The 19,458-nt window shown below is 39.7% G+C and overlaps 1 protein-coding gene across 3 annotated transcripts in view; it reads left to right on the forward strand.

Moving 5' to 3' along the window:
• The window catches only part of LOC124805297 (peptidyl-prolyl cis-trans isomerase D), a 48,499-nt gene extending 30,709 nt beyond the window's left edge, over positions 1–17,790 (forward strand). Inside the window, exons 5-6 of one of the 3 annotated variants that reach the window (XM_047265810.1) lie at positions 12,566–12,684; positions 16,763–17,790. In XM_047265810.1, coding sequence (XP_047121766.1) covers positions 12,566–12,684; positions 16,763–17,108 — 465 coding nt within the window. In that variant the 3' untranslated portion in view covers positions 17,109–17,790. The remainder of the gene's footprint in view (positions 1–12,565; positions 12,685–16,762) is intronic. The other 2 variants (XM_047265808.1, XM_047265809.1) reach the window with 2 other exon arrangements.
• Positions 17,791–19,458: the final 1,668 nt, after the last annotated feature.

The following is a 19,458-nucleotide window of genomic DNA, read 5'->3' on the forward strand; positions in this document are numbered from 1 at the left end:
TCTTGTGCACAAAGCCGAAATCCGGGAAAAACCCGGGATATTTTTAGAATTCTGGTAATTTTTCATTGTTTGAGTTTTCAGTTTATTTTTTGTAATTTTGACGGGTAAGCACCGATACTCTAACAAAGGATATTACTGTATCCCGCTAGTGCAGGATAATACTTCAACAATAAAACATAAAAAAGAGAAAAAAACGAAAATAACTTAAATTGCAAAGGAAATGCGCTGTATACAACAATGACACACAGTGCTCATGCAAGCGTGTGCCAATTGAAAATGTGTCAAAGGCTTTAGGAAGACTATGCAGTGCTTCATAACAACAAATTGCCTCCAATGAGTGTGAAGTCGCAACTGTGTACATTCGATTTGTTTTAGCAGTTACGCGCGGGCTCCTGCGCATGTGCAGTTGAGTCACATTTGAGTAGTAGATTCTCCCGCTTCTGGCTACAGGAATGTGGCTGTTGGCTGTGCAAGCAGTCACAGCAAGCAGCTAGATGCTACCAGAAAAAGGGGGCGCCAAATTCATATTCTTGAGGACAAAAAATTTTGTTTCACAAAGCGCCTACCATCCAGTGCACGTTTGTCTATCGATTATTCATATGATTTTGAAACGCTTCCCTGTTGGTTTTTGAACATTTTAAGTTGATTTCTGAATGAATCATAAGTTGACTTGAATGCATGCATAGTGTTGTGGACTGACAAGACAGCCAGTCCACAGTGACGGGTAACCGAAAGGCATGCCCTTAAACTCACGCAGGATGGCGTGAGGTCTGAAACAGGATACGTAATGAATGCTATAAAGAAAAGTACGTAGCTGCTCGAATACTTAACTTTAATCCATCATTTGTATACATCGTTCTTGATGAGACATGCTTCATACGATAACTATCAATTGCTATGGCGCCTTGCTAGGTCGTAGCCATTGACTTAGCTGAAGGCTATTCTAATTATCTTCTCTGCAAATAAACGAGGCTTCGTCAGTGTTGCAACGCTAGCTAAGTCGTCCGTACAACTGGGGTGAGTGCTAGTAAGTCTCTCGAGACCTGCTGTGTGGTGGCGCTTGGTCTGCGATCACTGACAGTGGCGACACGCGGGTCCGACATGTACTAATGGACCGCGGCCGATTTAAAGCTACCACCTAGCAAGTGTGGTGTCTGGCGGTGACACCACACATAGTGTACGTGATGTCTCTGTCAGGAGAATCCTCGTCGCATCTAGAAATAAACTTTCCGCAGACAAAAGGGGGTGGGGCAATATGAGCTGAGGGAGTAAAGCCGAACGGATGAATGCCAATCGCTGTCTGATTATGTGGTTGATTGGGTTTGCGAATGATCAGCATTGTTATAATTACTACCAAAATCTGTAGATTCAGCCTACCAGAATGGAAATAAACGACTAACAGGAATAACAGGTGAGAAAGATTACGTATTAACTTCTCGGTGTATCCAAAAAAATGAAATTTTGACAGAAAATTTCTGGCCAGATCGCTACACTAGTAAGGACCAGTTGTACAGTTCCCGACTAGCAGACGCGTAAGTTCTATTCTGGAAGTAACGCAGAAAACGTGTTGTTCGAACACGTAATAACGCCTAACTGGAAAATTATCACGGGATAAATAAACCTGTGGTTGTGACAGGGTTAGTGAAGTTAATCGGCGAACAAATTTTGACAGTGGCAGCAACAGCTACAGAATTGGTGATGTCAAGATTGTTTGAACGAGAAAGGAGAAGAAACCGGGGACATCACACAAATTATGGAAGAATGACGACTCGCCGGCCGGTGTGACCATGCAGTTCGAGGCACTTCAGTCTGGAACCACGTGACCGCTGCGGTTGCAGGTTCGAATCCTGCCTTGGGCATGGATGTGTGTGATGTCCTTAGGTTCGTTAGGTTAAGTAGTTCTAAGTTCTAGGGGACTGATGACCACAGATGTTAAGTTCCATAGTGCTCAGAGCCATTTGATCCAATAAGACGATTCCATATTTATATAAAAATTTCGTAAAACTACTTTTCAATCTCACGCTTGAGAAGCTGGTGCGTATGAACAAAATGTGAAACTATTTCGTAACATAAAGTTTTTTGCTTGTAGTAGGCCTAATAGGCATTTGATATTGGTACTTATTGGATTATATTGTGTCGTGCTATAAAAATGGCCATTTGTGCCAAAACAGTCTCGTTTATTTGGTGTGTTACAAAATTGCTGCCATATTAGAAAGGCCTATTTTGTTTCATTTAGCAGACAGTGACAAAGTAGACGTAATCAGATAGAGAAACCACACCAGTCTTGGGTATTATTTTTATTAACAGCTTTTTCAGCATTAGATAACGACATTTCGATTTTTCATGTAGCCAAACATTTGACGAACTTTGATGAGGTAATAGATTCTTTCGCAGAAAGGAAAGCACGCCATGTAAAGCAAGATTAGAGAGAGAAAAATGCTAGGAGCTAAGGTTTGAAGAAATGTGTAATTTCTTGCTTATCTCTTGTCAGTATTGGTTTTATATATCCTATATTTAATTTTATGTCACACAAAACAGCAAGTTATTAACTAATAGGCAATAAACAGTTCAAATTTTCTGACGAGTTCTTGTTCTCTCGATTACAAATAATCCCATCTGCTATTAATTGCGAGATTTTTTTTAAGAGGGACAGGCTGTCAAACCGGCTGACTGGGAGTAGGAGAGGCACCACAGGACATTTCAATTTCCACTCACCTGAATATAGTTTGGACGTGCTGTAGAAAAATGCTTGTGAAGAGGTGCGGCACTGCACTTTGGCATACTTAAGACCAAATAATGTGTCTTACATTACCTCGAATACATAAGTTTTATGTTTCAGGCTTTTCAGAAAGACGTGCGCTACAAGATGAATATATTTTGAAAATTCGATTTTTTTAGTATTGACTCGGTTTGCAAATGTCGTAGATCCGGGGCTGATGCACAGAGCAGTCTGAGTTATAGTGGGTTGTCTCCACATGACCCTTATTTACACTTAGTGATTTTGCTGTTTCTCCTTCATTTACTCTCATGTCAAATGAAAACAAAACGGTTATCTGTGGCCGGGAGCTATCAAGTGAATTAACACATTCACATAATTAGTTAAGGGTAAAATATGTCATTAGTTTCAGATTTTATTTTATTTCCACCTTTGTGACAGTCAAGCATTAATCGCCTTGCGGAACAATGAAGTTATTTTTGTCTGTTCGCTAAAGAAATTTGACTTTTGTTAACCTTTTCCGCAGAGGCAGTCAATGTATTCGAAATGAAATGTTTAATTCCACAGTACTTGCTAGTTTCAACTGTTCGCTGCATTTCAAGTGCACATTTTCATTTTCTAGCATGTATGGCATTATGACATAATAAAGAATTAAACATGATATAATACAGTACTTGTGCCCAAGAAAATTTACATCCCAAAAACCATATTGGAAAGCTTAATATCAGGTCGAGGTCTACATCATTGGAAATCCAGACATACGAATGTGCACTTTAAGTATGCACTTTAAATGTGCACATTTTAATATTGTTCACGAAATTCCGATGCTCTTGCAGTATCCTCTGATGTCTTGTTTCTTTTATGACATAATGTATGATCTCTCAATGTTTTACACGTACACATATACGGGCTTCCTACGTCTTGATAGCTACACAAGTGCAGTGTCGCCTGTTATCTGCTCTTTCTGGCAACTGCTGAAATGAACCTATTTCTAACAGGTCGCGGGAAAATATTGCGAATAGTGGTTTGAAAAGTGTTACTTTCAAAGTAAATATCCTTTTGCGTAAGTTGGACTATGTGCAAGAATGTACCATGAATTTATTACATCACAGAGCGTTTGACTCTCATTTAAAAATCAACTCTTTGATGACGCGCCATTTAGAAGAATTTCGAACCTTGAAGATCAGACATTTATGTCATTATTAAAAATTTTACTGGCACATTTGTGTGATATATCTTGAAGTGTAACACGCGCAAAAAGATCAACAGTATATGCGAAAGCTTAGCTTCTCTTGCAGCTCGAGAACAATAGTATATGTAAAAACTTTGCTTTTCTTGTAGCAACACTATGTATATTAATTTAAACTATTAACTTTCCCTGTTTGTGTGTTCATGCAACTTAACAGTGATGTTGGTGTTGGCTGAGTACATCACGTGTCCTATCTAATCTATCTAATCATGCTCTGAATATCTGCTGTCATCCACTGGCGAGATCACGTGACATGAGCTACGAACGGCCCACAAAAGCGCATCGAAATCTCGATTTCAATTATTCGGAAAGTAACATGCGGTGCTTGGTGGAATTCCAGTGTATACTTCCGTAATACGAAAATACACAGCGTACATGTTGCTGCACATCAAAGATGTTTCCAAAACGTGTCTTTTTCCCCTGAATTTCGCTTTCTAAAGTGCTGGGATATTGTATGCCCGGGTATAAAACCATAACCAATCAAAGAATTGATAAGAGAAAATATACTGGCACCCGGGAGAAAGTGTATTTTTAACCGGGAAAAATCCGGAAATTTTTTTTCGATGTCCACGTATACACCCTTTTACAACAGAGGTCTGCAAAACAACTGTGTGGTCATATAGATTCTAAGGAACTAAAATTAACGTAGCACATGCGACTTTTCATACACTGAATTTCACTATGAATTTCAGTTTATAATATAAAACTAGTAAATATCTAGAATATCAGATATTGTATATCTAAAAACAAAGATGATGTGACTTACCAAACGAAAGCGCTGGCACGTCGATAGACACACAAACATACACACAAAATTCTAGCTTTCGCAACCAACGGTTGCCTCGTCAGGAAAGAGGGAAGGAGAGGAGGGAAAGACGAAAGGATTTGGGTTTTAAGGGAGAGGGTAAGGAGTCATTCCAATCCCGGGAGCGGAAAGACTTACCTTAGGGGGAAAAAAGGACGGGTATACACTCGCGCACGCACACACACACACACATATCCATCCACACATATACAGACACAAACAGACATATACTATATGTCTGGATATGTGTGTGTGTGTGTGTGTGTGTGTGTGTGTGTGTGTGTGTGTGTGTGTGTGCGCGCACACAAGCAGACATATAGTATATGTCTGTTTGTGTCTGTATATGTGTGGATGGATATGTGTGTGTGTGTGTGTGTGTGTGTGTGTGTGTGTGTGTGTGTGTGTGTGCGCGCGCGAGTGTATACCCGTCCTTTTTTCCCCCTAAGGTAAGTCTTTCCGCTCCCGGGATTGGAATGACTCCTTACCCTCTCCCTTAAAACCCAAATCCTTTCGTCTTTCCCTCCTCTCCTTCCCCTTTCCTGACGAGGCAACCGTTGGTTGCGAAAGCTAGAATTTTGTGTGTATGTTTGTGTTTGTTTGTGTGTTATCGACGTGCCAGCGCTTTCGTTTGGTAAGTCACATCATCTTTGTTTTTAGATATATTTTTTCCCACGTGGAATGTTTCCTTCTATTATATTCATATCAGATATTGTTGTAGAAATAAATATAGAAGTGCCAAAAGAAAAGAACTCGATGATCAGGCTTTGTAGAGAATGCACACGATCGAGTGCTGGTCATCCGCTGCCTAAGATGTCACTGAACATTGGTACAGAGAGGTAAGTGGTCTGCACAGTTCGCTCTCAAATGTAATTTTGGCTCTCACAAACAGTAGCCACCATCTTTCCTTCCTGTAGCTCCTCAGTTATCATTATGCCCATTGCCATTCATCCCAGTCCTCCCATCAGGGAAAAAGTATTGAAAGTACTGGGAACTGAACTTGAGTGCCCTGCTTGGTAGTCACAACCACTGTAAATGGCCCTTCTATAATGAAAGGATGTAACCTTTTGTAGCCGAGGAGTATAAAATACAGCTATGACCAAACCACTAACAAAACATTTTCACAATTCATCTGTTAACTCAATTAAACCTGAATAAAATCTTCTCGCCTATACAGGACTAATGGGCAGTGCATACACACACCTTTCTTCCCTAAATCCCTCTCCAGTGAATCCAACATCACCCCTACAGAACACACAGTTATCAATAACCTGAAAATCAATTCAGACAAAGGATCGACCAAAGTGGTCATAAATTGCAGTGACTGTGTGGCTGAGGGTCTTCACCAACTTTCTGATAGCTCTGTATCCTACCATGGTCTCATACCAGAAATCCAACATGACTTTCAGCCTCTCCTCAAGGCTTTATGTCCACCCCAAAACCTGAAAACTCTACCCTTCTCCATTCTCACACCAGTAACCCCCCCCCAAGTCTCTCCTACTTTTTACCTACTCTCCAAATTCCAAAACCTACAGGCCTCCCTATTGGTGACCCAATTGTGGCTAGGTTCAATGGTCCCACAGAACAAACCTCTGCCTTTGTTGACCAATACCTCATAACTATTGTCCATAACCTCTCATCCTGTATTCAATGGACTGCTCACTTCCTTCTCCACCTTTCCTCAGTTCCAGTTCCAATATCACGAAACTCCTTGTTGGTCACTTGGGTGTGACATCCGTATACACCATATCCCTCATGCCTATGGACTTCTGGCCATGGAACACTACCTTTCCATACGTCCTCGTGATACAAAACCCATCAACTCTTTCTAACTCTCCTGGCCTACCGCATCCTGACCCACAACTACTTTGCTTTCAGGGGCCAAGTTTATAAATGAATCTGTGATGCTGCCACGTGTACTTTCATGGCACCATCCTATGCCAACTTATTTATGGGTCATCTTGTCTGGTCCAGATTCATAAGTGACGTTTTTATTATTTGGACTTGTGGCACAGACAACCTGTGCTCTTTCCCCTATACTCTGGATACCTACTATCAAATCCATTGCCGCTAGTCCTCAGTTCAACAAGCCACCTTCCTAGGTTTTGATCTCCATCTCTCTGATGGCTCTATAAGTACTTCTGGCCAAATTGAGCAAACCAGCAACCAGCCTGCAGTTTGAGAACTGTTGTATGTTCCAACTCAAAAAGTCTCTTACTGACAGCCTTGCCACCTGCGTACACCGCATCTGCAGTGAAGAGTAGGAGTTGTCAAAATATACTGATAACTTTATGAGAGCCTTTATTGACAGACAACATCCTATCCCGCTCTTTCATAAACAGGTCTTCTCACTTGACACCAGTAAACTTGTTAATGAACCACTGACCAGCACCCATCATCCAGTATCATCCTGGCATTTAAAAGCTCAACCTCATCTGTCACCTGAGCTTTGACTACCTCTCATTGTGTCCTGATAGGTGTGATATCCTATCTGCATCACCCAAAGTAATGTTCTGCTGCCCACCCAACCCACAAAATATCCCTGTCCATTCCTGCTCCCAATCCTGTGCCCCATGGGTCATTTCCTTGTGGTTGGCCTAGGTGCAGATCCTGTCCAGTACACCCAACCACCACCTACCACAGTCCAGCCACAGGTGTTTTCTACCCAGTAAAAGGCAGGACTGTGTAAAAGCAGCCACACTATAAGGGTGTATGATAATTAGTGGTGTACATGCATGCAGTTGAAAATATGCAATACATGAATCAAAAAAACTCAGTAAACATTGGCTCTAAAATGTGTACTTTATGAGCTCTTCTTCATAGTCGATGCTGTGAAACAAATATCTTCTACTGTAAGCTCTTTGTTTTCTATATTTTGAGAGGCAGTACTATGGACCAAAACAAGAAAACGAATGTCCAGTAAACATGGGCTCTAAAATGATAATATTAAGAGCTATGAGCACTTGTTCAGTAGAAGAGGTGTGTTTCACAGTACTGAAGACGAAAAAGTGTTCACAGCTTGAGGTGTAATATGACATTCTTCGGACTAACATGTCTCACATATATTGCCTTAGGCTGGCGAAAGATGTTCAGGCTAACTTGAAACGTAGTTTAGGTGGACATCCTGTTGTGAGAGATATTATTAACAAATGTACAATCAGCTGCAAAGGCTGCCAGCTCCATACTTCGACAAGGTGCAGTGGCGATTGTGCATCTTTTGCTGTTGAAGTTCGCTTGTTCTTTGTACATCATGGCTTGGTGGTTCGTTGGAGGATAGGATCAAAAGGACACATGCAAGAATATGATAAAACAACTAAATAACCATTGTTAGAACAGTCACTCTCTAGATTGCTAATGTCAAAGCAAGACGTATGCATGTTATAATAGTTTGTTGTGAGATAAAAATTAATAAAGAGATCTGTTCACCTAATGTCATAATTGTTATGTGTAACAAAATACAGAAGAGTTATTTAAAAAATGGTTACATAATTTCATAGCTTGAATCATTTTAAGTTCTCTTCCAGTCCTAGTGTCTACACAGAAGGTGACAAAGTCACACGGCAAGAATTGGTGGCACTGCATAGCACGTCTAGTACACCAAGAAAATTCAAGAAAAGTGATAGTACAAGAAAGTAATTACGGTAAGAAGTATCAGAGGTAATCTCACAGTGACAGATCATTTGGAAGGTAACATGTCATATTGGCTCAGTCCAGCTACAACCCAGCGACATTATCTTCTAAGCTCTTCATGTACGCACTTTAGAGTCCGTGTTTACTGGGTATTTTTTTTTTCATATTTTGATCCATACTGCCACTTCTTAAAATATGTAAAGCAGAGATTTTTCAAAATATTGAAGGTGAATAGCATTGGTTTGCATTTTTAGAGCCCATGTTAACTGAAACATGTTTATGATATCACATGCTTTCAACTCTGTGCATGTATGCAGTTAATTATGAAACACCCTGTGTATCAGCTATGCTGCAAGCACTGCACAGCATTCTCTGTGCGCTTCAAAAGTAACTCACTGTCTACTTGCTTGAATGGCCACCACCAAACTGATGTAAACTGCAGGCTTGACCATCTAGCTACCAAACAGGTTGCACACTACAACACAAATTATTTCAACAGCTTCACCATGTAGGGCATTTGGATGCTCCCTTCCAGCATAAGTTTCTCTGAACTATGCGGGTGGGAGTTGTCTCTCCAGCATACCCTATAATCTCGCAATTCCCCTGGCCTAAACCTCTGCTAACTTGTGTAGCCCAGATTGTATGCTGCCTTGTCCAACCACTCCCCCCTCTCACACCGGCATATTCTCTCTCTCTCTCTCTCTCTCTCTCTCTCTCTCTCTCTTTCCTGACCCTCCCCTCCCCTCCATCCCCCCTCTTCCTGCCTCCTTCCCCCTTTTTCCGCCCCTCTCGGTTTGTCTATCCACTCCCTTCCTTCTCCATCGTCTCCAACTTCCTCCCCTTCTGCTCCCCCCCCCCCTCTCCCTCTCTCTGTTTCTTTTATGTGTTCTACCCTTTCATTGTGCAGCTGCCGAGTCATCTATCAAAAGACCAGCCTCATATTATCCCAGTGTTCCTCCTTGTCTTGTGCGTCTGTCCATATCCCCTCTCCACATCCATCATCCCAGGCAACAGTTCTCAATAATCAATAATCAGCTCCACCATGGTCTTGGGAACATTGTTTGGATGTCTATGTGCTTGCTGTGTGACTTTTGCAAGAAATTACGAAGAGGTCAAAAGCTAGCATGAATATTGTTACCTGTTACGTATGTCTACATGCCACACATCAGTTCACTATAGGTGAGCAGTTGCCTTTCACTTATTGTACATATTGTTCCATTTAGGAATTTCCATTATTGTTATAAAATCTTCTCAGTTGACTCTATTACACTTCGATCAAATTTCTTGTTACGTGACACTTCTCACCTCTGAACTTTGTTCTTCCATTCAAAGCTCTTAGTTCACATACATACCATCCGACATTGCCATTGTGCTAAAGTGTATATGTTCACTTGCAGTGTGGTGTGCGCATGTAATCCATTATGATACTCTCAGTAGCCCATTTAAATGTTAATGACCATAGCAGCAACTGTATTCTGCCTGTGTTGGCTGACGTCTCACTGTTGTCCGAGCCTTGAAAAAGGTGCAGTTGGTACCCAATGTGGCATCACTGTAGTGTGACTTGGCAAACATCAAATACCATTAATTTTAATCAGAGCATAGAAATATTATATAAATGCATGGTGTCATTCATATAACTGATTCGCCTCAATGGGCAACGAATAAACAACATTCAGTGTAGATGCACAATTACATTCGATCTCCAGTGGGAAGCTCAAAGTAGTGAGAATAGAGGACACACAATGTGACTGTGAATAGGTGGTGCTAGGTTGGAATGTAAATCAGCTGTGCAGTGTGCCAAGATAGTCTGCGCATTTGTGATAAGCACTGTGTCCTGATGGCACAGTGGTTAATGCAACTGCCTAGTAAGCAGGTGTTCCTAGGTTCGTGTCCCAGTCCAGCACATATTTTCACTTGTCACCGCTGATTTCGCATAAAGTCCCGATGCAGCTGATATCATTAGTTCCTTCCCTTTCTTTTCTTCACCCTTCACCTTCAGTTTACATAACAACGTGTAGAAATATGTTTGCAGTATGTGCTTCAACTTTTTTAAGCAAATCATCAATGACCTACTCTGGTAGGCTATATATGGGCTTCCATTGTTAATGTATGTAAGTTGAATGAAATAAATGTTACAGTGCAATTATGCTGTGAGTGCTGAGAAATGCTTATAACATAAACACTATGTACAGAGACACCGTTAGCATTATCTGGAGACCAGTGGTTACTGGTAATTCCTGTGGTTGATCATGTCATTTACAGTAAGATTTTCATGTCGGAAGTAAACCAGAGCAACTTCATTTGTCTATGAGAATTGAAGGAAGTTGCAGCAAATAGCTGTATTATTTTTAACATTTGTTGAAATAAAATGTGTGATCGTCATTCATTATTTTCAGTAGTGTCTGTGTTCTGGATGTGATGATGTCCACACTGCCCTCTCTTAAATAACCTTTCCTTCCTGGCTCGGCCGAGTACAGTTTGTCCATCACACATTTGTATACATTATTGCAATTCCTTAAAAAAAATGAACTCCAGTGCTTCAAGAAATAAATAATAGATTCAACCAGAAATTTTTGAGAATGTGAGGGTTCTGGATTATTGTTCTAAGAAAGTCCCAGAATAGCAACAATCAAACTAGTCAACTGTTATAAATTTAGGCAACTGTTAGAAGTTGTGGAAGGGCGTCCATTGGCAGGCTGCACATATTACTCATTCACTGTCTGACATAAAGATGTTTTGAATAGCCACCACATTTCTTTGGTTTAACATATGCAAACACAAAAGAATGACAAAGAGCCAGTCAGGATGCCTATCAGCGTCCCATATTGAAGAAGTTGTACTTGAAAAGCAAGACTTCATTTTTATAAGCTTCACTCTTGATGGCCATCTTACTAGCTAACTTGTATTCAGAAGTGCAGTGTTTACAGATATGTCAACAGATGCTTGATACATTAAATTAATAAGTGTCATCTGCTTGTATTTACTCAAGTCTCGAATAAAATTTGTACATTGTCTTAGTATTTTTTATATATGAAAACATTCTTTATTCTTTATTTTTGAACACCTGTGCCATATAATGATGGGAATTAAATGAAAATAAATCAACTGTTTAAGATTGTTTCATTTGATTATTGGGTTTCACTTAATATTGTTGTGTCAGCAACTTTTTTAATGAATAGTTTGATATAATGACAATATTATGAAAAGGATAGATTGCTGATCACCATATAGTGGAAGCCTCGAGTGCAGACAAGTACAACAAAATGACTGCTAAAAAAAAGTAAGCTTTTGACCAAAAAGCCTTCTTCTGAATCTCTCTCTCTCTCTCTCTCTCTCACTCACACACACACACACACACACACACACACACACACACGACCACTGCCTCTGACTGACAAGGCCAGATTGCAAACAACAGCGGATGATAAGAGAAACATTCTGGGTGATGGGGGGTAATGAGGAGGCTGGAATGGGAGGGGAGAGATAGCAGGGTAGCATGGGGGACAGTAAAGTGCTTCTTGTGGGAGCATACGGGTTAGAGAAGGGGAAAGGGTAGGGCAGCTTAAGTGCAGTTGATTTTTTGGCTAAAATGTTTGGTGTTTAGCAGTCTTTTTGTTGTTACTGTCTGCGACTCAATATCTCTATTATATGGTCAGTAGCAGTCTATCCTTTTCATATTATTATTGTTATTCTGTAATGGATTTTTCAATAGTTTGGTGTGTTGCTTTTATTATATGTGTGTGTGTGTGTGTGTGTGTGTGTGTGTGTGTGTGTGTGTGTGTAATTTAATTTCAGTGCCCAAATAAGCTTTTTAATTATTTACTTGAAAAAGCCATCCACTAGGAAGTGACCATCTATATGAATTCGTGATTGTATTTTAACCCCATAATTTAAGTGTTGTTTTGTGGTGAATTATAAGAGGAAGGGAACACAAATAATCCCCAGGTGAAATATATAAAGGTTAGGTAAAGAGGCTAAGTACCATGATTCAAACTCTAGAATGACAATGATGAGCCACAGCCACATAATACCACCACCACAACTACTATAACTCACTCTTCTCTTCTTTATTCTATCTATATTATTAATAAGCACATTTCCCATTGCTTTTACCATAGAATGTTCCTGAGAAATGTTAAGTAACTTTATTACACTGTTCCCTTTCTAGATGAATTACATTGAAGATGCAATAGTGAAGATAAAGAACTCTGGAAACCATTACTTCAGGAAAGGAAACATGACGAATGCAGAATCTAAATATCAAAAAGCTCTCCGGTATATAGAATGGTAAGATCTGACATGTTTTCATAAATAAGGTAAAAAAATGATGTAAGAAAGGAGTTTAGTCCATGAATCCACTACTCTAAGTCGATAATTATATAATTTAAAATTATGAGACAGAATTGCTGACCAGCACATAACTTCATGATGCAAAATTTTTAGTACTGTCAATAAACACACACAAACATGAAAGTACACAAAACTATTGTAGTTCCCAGATCTACTAGCCCTTTCTTAGGAAGGAAAGAGGGCTAGGTTGGGGAAGGTTAAAAAGAAAGGGCAGATCTCTGAAACCCTGAGAGGTGAGAGTCTCACCTATTTTGAGGATCACACATGCTGCATTTACTGTCAAACCAACTATTTTTACTTCTGTGAAACACTATTGCCTTTGATAAAACATTGATTGTACACACCTGTTTTTCAGCAGCAGGAGTGAATGGAACTGAGAGCAGTTGTTAGCTTATCAGTGTTGTTTAACAGTAAAGTGTTGTAAAGTAGTGAAGTTGTTCTCTATTTAGCCATCAAATCATTTATGTGGATATTTATTCAGAAGAACTGCCATTTGTGTTCATCTGTGGACAACAACATGCCTTCTGCATGACTTACTGTCCGTAAATGTTGTCTCTAATTGCTATGTCTTGTTGGTATCAAATACAGTGGAAGATCCAGGATGGAATAATGACAATATTATGAAAAGGATAGATTGCTACTCACCATATAGCAGAAATGCTGAGTCATGGATAGGCACAACAGAAAGACTGTCAAACAAGTAAGCTTTCGGAGAGAGTTGTGTGTTGTCTAGTTCCATTGAAAGCCTTTCAGCTGAGAGCTTACTTGTTTGACAGTCTTCTTATTGTGCCTATCTGCGACTCAGCTCTCCACTATATGGTGAGTACCAGTCCATCATTCTCACAATTTTGGTATCAAATACAATATTTACAGTATTGAGTGACACCTAGATTAATTTTCTATATTTAGGTACTTTATGTCAGTTTACTATCCTCACTTCCCATATGTTTCTGGATATGCCCCAAAATTTATATTTTTCTGATGTGTGGTCAATTCCAGGATACTAAGTACAGTAGTCTCCATTGTCAAGATTTTTTTTAACATGTTTAGTACTATAATTTCTGAAAACATCGTTTAATATTACTACTTTTCTCTTGTAGCCATCTTCACATCTGTAGAACCACCATAGCGTTTACGGTATGTTTTGATCCCTCCCCCCCTTTCTTTCTCTCTCAAACACACGCAGAATTTGCTGAGTACTTCCATCCCAAAAAATTTACTCATGCCCTAAAAGCAACTCTGAATATATGAGGGTTGACTGAAAAGTAATGCCCCCGCCTTCGTAACGCTTCAACAGTTGGCAGTGTTGGTATGCAGTAGGTACTGGCTTGTTCCGTAGCCTCTTCTCTACAGCTCCAGTTGGCAGGAAGCCGTAGCGTTGAATGATTGTGTTGTTATAGTGTATAATATGGAACCCTGCACTGACGGTCGGTCAATGCGATGTAAGCAATGTGCAGTCATTGAATTCTTGACAGCAGAAGGTGTCACCCTAAAGGAGGTTCATCAGAGAATGAAAGCAGTTTATAGGGATTGTGTTGATGTGAGTACTGTGCATCTTCATTATCGTAACGTGAGAGAAGCTTCTGACAAGTTTCAAGTCTGTGCGCTTTCATTTCAGGAGTCAACATCCGGGGTACCCACCTTCTGATAGCCAAGCAAAGCAGTAATGTGACCCACACATTCTTGTGAAATGCCGATTGTTCTTGCAGTTTCTCTCTGAATGATATGACGATCATCCTGAATCAGTCTGTCAACATTTTGCTTGTGAAACTCGGTGGTTGCTGTCACAGGACATCCAACTCTTTGTTTATCACACAGGTCAGATGTTCCTGCCTCAACACCTTTAAACTTACTTTCCCAAAGATGCACAGTATTCACATCAAAACAATCACCATAAACTGCTTTCATTCTCTGATGAATCTCCTTTGGGGTGACACCTTCTGCTGTCGAGAATTCAATGTCTGCGCATTGCCTACATCGCATTGACTGACTGTCTGCGCAGGGTTCCATACAACTGTTCAATGCTAAGTGCCAACTTGAGCTGTAGAGAAAAGGCTATGGAACAAACCAGTACCTGTTGCATACCAATGCTGCCAACTGTTGAAGAGTTATGTAGGTGGAGGCATTACTTTTCAGTCAACCCTCATACTTTGAGAGGGTGATAATTTTATTCATCCATATTCTAACACAAGGAGTACAGACACTGAAAGATACATTCTGGAAACAATCCTTAGGCTGAACTTAGGAGTTTGTCTGTTTTATCCTTCCTCCCACAGAGCTACTCCAGTGAAGTATGCAGGAGATACTCAATTGAACATGCAGAACACAGGAGCTTTATTTCCAGAATTTTGGGACAGACTGTGGGGCATACCAGGATGTTGTTGTTGTGATCTTCAGTCCTGAGACTGGTTTGATGCAGCTCTCCATGCTACTCTATCCTGTGCAAGCTTTTTCATCTCCCAGTACCTACTGCAACCTACATCCTTCTGAATCTGCTTAGTGTATTCATCTCTTGGTCTCCCTCTACGATTTTTACCCTCCACGCTGCCCTCCAATACTAAATTGGTGATCCCTTGATGCCTCAGAACATGTCCTACCAACCGATCCCTTCTTCTGGTCAAGTTGTGCCACAAACTTCTCTTCTCCCCAATCCTATTCAATACTTCCTCATTAGTTACGTGATCTACCCATCTAATCTTCAGCATTCTTCTGTAGCACCACATTTCGAAAGCTTCTATTCTCTTCTTGTCCAAACTATTTATCGTCCATGTTTCACTTCCATACATGGCTACACTCCATACGAATACTTTCAGACTTCCTGACACTTAAATCAATACTGGATGTTAACAAATTTCTCTTCTTCAGAAACGCTTTCCTTGCCATTGCCAGCCTACATTTTATATCCTCTCTACTTCGACCATCATCAGTTATTTTGCTCCCCAAATAGCAAAACTCCTTTACTACTTTAAGCGCCTCATTTCCTAATCTAATTCCCTCAGCATCACCCGACTTAATTAGACTACATTCCATTATCCTTGTTTTGCTTTTGTTGATGTTCATCTTATATCCTCCTTTCAAGACACTGTCCATTCCATTCAACTGCTCTTCCAAGTCCTTTGCTGTCTCTGACAGAATTACAATGTCATCGGCGAACCTCAAAGTTTTTATTTCTTCTTCATGAATTTTAATACCTACTCCGAATTTTTCTTTTGTTTCCTTTACTGCTTGCTCAATATACAGATTGAACAACATCGGGGAGAGGCTACAACCCTGTCTTACTCCCTTCCCAACCACTGCTTCCCTTTCATGTCCCTCGACTCTTATAACTGCCATCTAGCTTCTGTACAAATTGTAAATAGCCTTTCGCTCCCTGTATTTTACCCCTGCCACCTTTAGAATTTGAAAGAGTGTATTCCAGTCAACATTGTCAAAAGCTTTCTCTAAGTCTACAAATGCTAGAAACGTAGGTTTGCCTTTCCTTAATCTTTCTTCTAAGATAAGTCGTAAGGTCAGTATTGCCTCACGTGTTCCAGTGTTTCTACGGAATCCAAACTGATCTTCCCCGAGGTTGGCTTCTACTAGTTTTTCCATTCGTCTGTAAAGAATTCGTGTTAGTATTTTGCAGCTGTGACTTATTAAGCTGATAGTTCGGTAATTTTCACATCTGTCAAACTCCATTGATAAGAGCAATGGTCACAAAATGCAAGGGTGTCATGACTTGAATTGAAACTGTTAACAGTCATTTCCTATTTCCAGTGCATAGACTTCAATGCAGTAAATACAGCATGCCATGCTCTTCTCACAATGCTATTGAGGTTACACCTATGACCTACTCACTTTACATCAATACAATGCACACTTCCATAAATAAGTAAACGTTACATTGAAAATAATTTCTCCCTACTGCCAATAACTGATTACATTTCTCATTTGTGTTAATTAATACAGTAAAGTATTATTCTTTGTTCACTCTAGTTTAAAATAAAATCTTGCTACTTGATGATATTCTTGCCAGCAGGCTGCGCTCTCAACCAGAATGTATCAACGCTGCAGCAACCACAGAACTAGCATGCCTGCAAAATATGGCTGCAACAAAGTTACGTCAGAATGTTTACCGTGAGGCTCTAATGTACTGCAACCGTGCTCTGGCACTGGATGCACAGAGTGTGAAAGCACTGTACAGGCGTGGTCAGGCTTGGCACAGGCTCGGGGATTACCAGGCTGCCCAACGTGACCTCGGTATAGCATTGACATTGCGGCCAGATGATACTCTTATTAAGGGTGAACTCAAATCTGTCCAGCAGGATGCTGTTCATTACTATAAATCTGAGAAACGTCTCTTCAAGATGATGTTTCAGTGAGTGTTTGAGCTGCAAACTTGCAAACTGACTATTTCAGGGGTGACAGGTACAAAAAGTAAAGTGCAATGTTATACATTTACTGGTAGACCATACCAGCAGAAGAAAGTGGTATAAGTTTTTTAAGTAAAACTCAGGTGATTGTTACCAAATACAGATGTGCTAATTCTGAAATGGGTTTATCTTCAATCTGCAAGACAATAGTGTTATTAATAGGTATCCCATGGCTACAACAGTGTTAATTATAACTTCCCAAACTAAAAGCTTTGGATATTTTTACAGAAAGGATTTTTATATACATGAAAATAAAATTACCAAATGTTAAGTTATGTTGCAGGATGACTGACATCAGCCTACCACAGGTAGGTATGAAACTTTAAGCTAGTTTGCAGTCTCACCACCAACAACAATATTAATCTCTGGACACAAAAAAAATTGAATCGTTATCTACATACAGAATGTTTGGAGCTTCTTGTGTGAGACAGTTCATCCATTCAGCCTGGAAATTAACTAGGGATTCTACCACATGCATGCTAGTAGGCTAGAGAAAATAGGAAAGATAGAGATGCTGTAGTGGGAAGGCACTCGACTTGCATTTGGGAGAGCTGCAGTTCAGATCACTTGTATCAATTTCACTGCAGGTCACAGAGGAGTTTTACTAGAGATACATGGTATACATAAATGCCTCCGTAAAGAGTCAAACTTGTTTGTCAATTTCGGTGTTTCCTGCCAAGCAGGTGTGCAGTACCAACCAAATTGGTCAAACTTATTTCACTTTTGAAGAAGATGTCACATTGATGTGTAATTGTGTCATGAAGTATTTTATCACTAGAGAGTAGTGTACGATGTGCAGTGCAGGATACAAAACTTTAAATCTATGCCATTTGCCAGGTATCTCAAAATTACAGATAATAGTACAGCACTTAGTTGGTTCTTGTTTGATAAATGCATATGTAAGCCGTCAAATTTGTTTGTAAATCAAAATTTCTGTCAGTCTGTTTTACAAAACCATCAAGGAACACTTGAAATTTGACACGTAGTTTGATCTTCTATGGGTCCAAAAGTTTCAGGACGTATAGCTTCACTAAGGCACCAAAGAATTCCAAATTAAACATGCCGACTGCTCCATCTGTCTTTTGATCAGAGCACTGATATATTTATTAAAAATTATTTTCAGAAACATGTACAAATAAAAATGAAGACATGGAGAAAAATATTTATAATCTGTTGCTGTATCTTAGGAAATTGTGGGGATAAAATTGGAAACGTGGGCTTAGTCAACTAGAATGGTATTGACGGACTGCTTATGCACGATCACAGATTAATTTAAAACATAAGTTATAAAATTCTGTCAGATGTGTAAAAAGAAATATATGGTGAAGTGATAGACACGGAAGTAAATGAACTAATGTGAACTATGAAATATTTCCACTTTATGGACTTAAAAGTCGTAAATACAGCATACCGTCTCTCAATGCTGTAAGGTTACATCTGTGACCTACTCACTTTACATCAATACAATGCACACATCCATAGACAAGTAAACATTATATTGAAAATAATTTCCCCCTACTATTAGTAAATGAGTACAGTTCCCATAACATGTAATTAATACAGTAGAGTATTATTCTTTGCTAACATTGATTTAAAATAGTAATATAAAAATCTTGCTATTTGGTGATATTCTTGTCAGCAGGCTGTGCTCTCATCAGTGTGTATCAGCAGCACAGCACAGCACAGAACTAGCGTGCCTGCTAAATCTGGTTGTAACAAAGTTACATTTCAGTGTCTACTGTGAGGCTTTGATGTACTGCAGCCATGCACTGGAACTGGATGCACAGTGTGAAAGCATTGTACAAGCTTGGCGCAGGCTCGGTGATTACCAGTGTGACCTCAGTATAGCACTGGCAGTGCAGCCAGGTGATACTCTTACTGAGGGTGAACTCAAATCTGTCTAGTAGAATGCTGTCCATTATTATAAATCCAAGAAGCCTCTCTGAATATTTTTAAAAAAGAGCACTCTCTCCTGTAATTGGAAAAGTAATAAACCTGCTCACACAAAGAAAAGAATTTTTAAAGCCATCAGGATCAAATGGTAATATATGGTCTGTTCAAAAAATCCATACTTGGTCCACAAAATTTTTCTACATTTATCTTTTACTTATTGTATATGGTCTCCTTCAAAATACTCTCCTCCACAATTGACACATCACTCCCAGTGCCTCTTCCACTTCCAGAAGCAGTCTTGGTATGCCTCTTTCTGGATCGAGCAAAGCGCCATCTATGAATCGTTGGAAATCTTTGTCGTTTAAATGGGGGTTTTCAACTTTGGAAATAAAAAAAGTTCGCAGGG

The sequence above is a fragment of the Schistocerca piceifrons genome, chromosome 7, assembly GCF_021461385.2.
Source record: "Schistocerca piceifrons isolate TAMUIC-IGC-003096 chromosome 7, iqSchPice1.1, whole genome shotgun sequence".
Lineage (NCBI taxonomy): Eukaryota > Metazoa > Arthropoda > Insecta > Orthoptera > Acrididae > Schistocerca > Schistocerca piceifrons.